The sequence below is a fragment of the Pholis gunnellus genome (assembly GCF_910591455.1).
Source record: "Pholis gunnellus genome assembly, chromosome: 9".
Taxonomy (NCBI): Eukaryota; Metazoa; Chordata; class Actinopteri; order Perciformes; family Pholidae; genus Pholis; species Pholis gunnellus.
Genome location: NC_136535.1, coordinates 23,070,475 through 23,072,765, shown reverse-complemented (window position 1 = coordinate 23,072,765; position 2,291 = coordinate 23,070,475). Strand labels below are relative to the sequence as shown.

General features: G+C 47.2%; 1 protein-coding gene across 1 annotated transcript; it reads right to left on the bottom strand.

The window, feature by feature from the left end:
* LOC306701495 (apolipoprotein A-I-like) lies at window positions 1-2,291 on the bottom strand. The gene is made up of 4 exons (XM_079166814.1): window positions 2,203-2,291; window positions 1,461-1,512; window positions 1,170-1,314; window positions 1-1,027 (listed from the first exon to the last, which is right to left on the bottom strand). The coding sequence occupies exons 2-4, from the start codon at window positions 1,501-1,503 to the stop codon at window positions 424-426; spliced, it is 792 nt and encodes a 263-aa protein (XP_079022940.1). The 5' UTR covers window positions 1,504-1,512; window positions 2,203-2,291; the 3' UTR covers window positions 1-423.

The window sequence follows — 2,291 nt, the reverse complement described above, 5'->3', positions numbered from 1 at the left end:
TGCTTAGTATAAACAAGTCATTTGTTTATTGAGCTTTATTTCGTCAAAGCACAGTTTTCATCAGACAAGCATCATTACACAGAGTTTCAGGCACTTGTGGTAATTCACATACAATTCCTACACAAAACGTAAGCAGTTGGCCATGTCGTGCGAAGAGTAAAGCATGTGCGTGCTGAGTTTCTATGTGTCTGCTGCTTGCATGTGCTTGAGCATGTGCGCAAAAGGCAAGGTGTTTTCATCGGAGAGAGAGCGAGAGCAAGAGTCCCGCCATTTTGTTGCAAACAAGTACAACAAGTTAGTCACCGGCTTCATTTTGGGAGGTGGTCTGGCTGCGCATTGTGAGGAGAGAATGGAATGGAGAGAATGGTGGATGGGTCTGGGACTGATAGGTAGGTGAGGTTAGTTACAGGAACAGGGAGGGATTTAGTTCTTCTGAATAGAAGCAGCGATGTGCTGGAAGATGGCGTTGAGCTTAACCTTGATGTCTTCGGCCAAAGGTGCAATCTGCTCCTTCAGTGCAGTGAGGTCCTCGGTCTTGACGCCCTGGGCCTGTTCGTAGGCCTGCTTCAGCTGGTCCTTGTATTCCTCGACGTATGGGCCAACCATCACCTTCACCTGCTCCAGACGCTCAGCGAGCTTGGCACGCACAGCCTCCACGATGGGAATCAGGGCGGCCTTGGTCTCCTCCACGTTGGTTGCAATCTTGTTGCGCAGGTCCTCCACAATGGGCTCCATCTTTCCCTTCAGGATTTCGATATCTGCTGTGTGCTTGGTGGAATACTCTGTGACGATGGGATCAAGGACAATGCGGTACTGCTCGATGTGCCTGTCGATGACCTCCTTCAGTGCAACACGCTTGGGCTCGAGATCGGCCTTCAGGCTGTCAATATCAGCGATGACAGAGGCGCGGAAGTCGGCGGTGGCGTCGGCGATGGTGCTGACGACACTGTCGGTGACGGGAGAAGCAGCAGCCTGCAGAGCCTTGATCTGGGTGTACAAGTCCTCGATGCGTGTAGACAGGCGGGCCCTGGGAGGGAACAGAGAAATAAAATAAGGATATTATTTAGTAAATGGTAAAAAAAAAAAATAACTGAGAAAGGTGGAGCAGTGACGGAGCAAGCGTCAATTACAGAACGTGAGACTGACTGAGGAGAATGACGTGGCCTTACTTGAGCTCCTTGTGCTCGGTGTCATCGAGCTGGTCCAGGGCTTTGGTGGCACTCTCCTTCACCTGATCCAGGTACATGTTCATAACACTCCGGGCATGGGCCAGCTGGGTTGGTGCATCAGCCTGCATGGTATCGGCCTGAGAGCCTGAGGAGGGACGGAAAGGTGGGAATGAGAGACGAGCAGTCAGAGACGGGGTATTTTTAAACGTGAAGTAGATAAATATATTGATATTTTGGCTAAGTAAAGCTGTACACGCAGGTTATGTAAGAAACAGCGCGTTCAGTACTCACCGACAGCCAGCAGGAGGGCGAGAGTGAGAGCGACAAATTTCATGATGGTGGTCTAGAGTGGAATAAGAAGCAAAACATGTCACGCTCACAGTATTACAGTCAAAGGAGTTTCAGTAAAACATTGTTTAAATCGCACTAAGAAAAACGAAAAGCCCATTAATCCAGTGAGTCACTAGGCCAGATGAGCGAGTTTAGAAGTACACACAAGGTAAACTCACCGTTAAAGCTACACACTCATCCCTGAATTGGTCCACATGAGTTCACACTAAACATATGGCTGCTAATTAAAATATCCTGTAATCTGGGTAGATTAGAGATGGCTACAAATTGGGAGAGGTTGCTCAAGATGATTAGCTCTGGACTGCTATGTAATGCTCATCCTGGCTTCACAGTAAAATACAGTCATAGAATTACCAAGTTATCTCTCTGAGCTTAGAGACAATCTTAATACAGAGACACTTCAATTTAGGGATCTCTCTGTTTTCTTGAAAATATCGCCATGGGGCTAAACAGCATGGTCCCAAAGTTAAATGAAAAAATCTCACAGTTTAAAGTTAACACAAAGTTAAAATGTAATCTCCTGACAGAGGAACTTATATTTGCCACCAGTTCACGACTTCATCAAAGTTTACAGATTGCAGAAAGCTCTAAAAAAAAGAAGTTCTCCAGCATTAATTCTGGTCTGACTACCCACACTACCACCCAAAGTCCCAGTAAGAGCCACGGCTGTTGCTTGTCTTACCTGGTGGTGGAGTTCGTGATGAGACTGAACAACTTCAGCATGTGCAGACTTTTTATAGTGCCTGAGTGAGGGATGAGTCCATGTGGGGA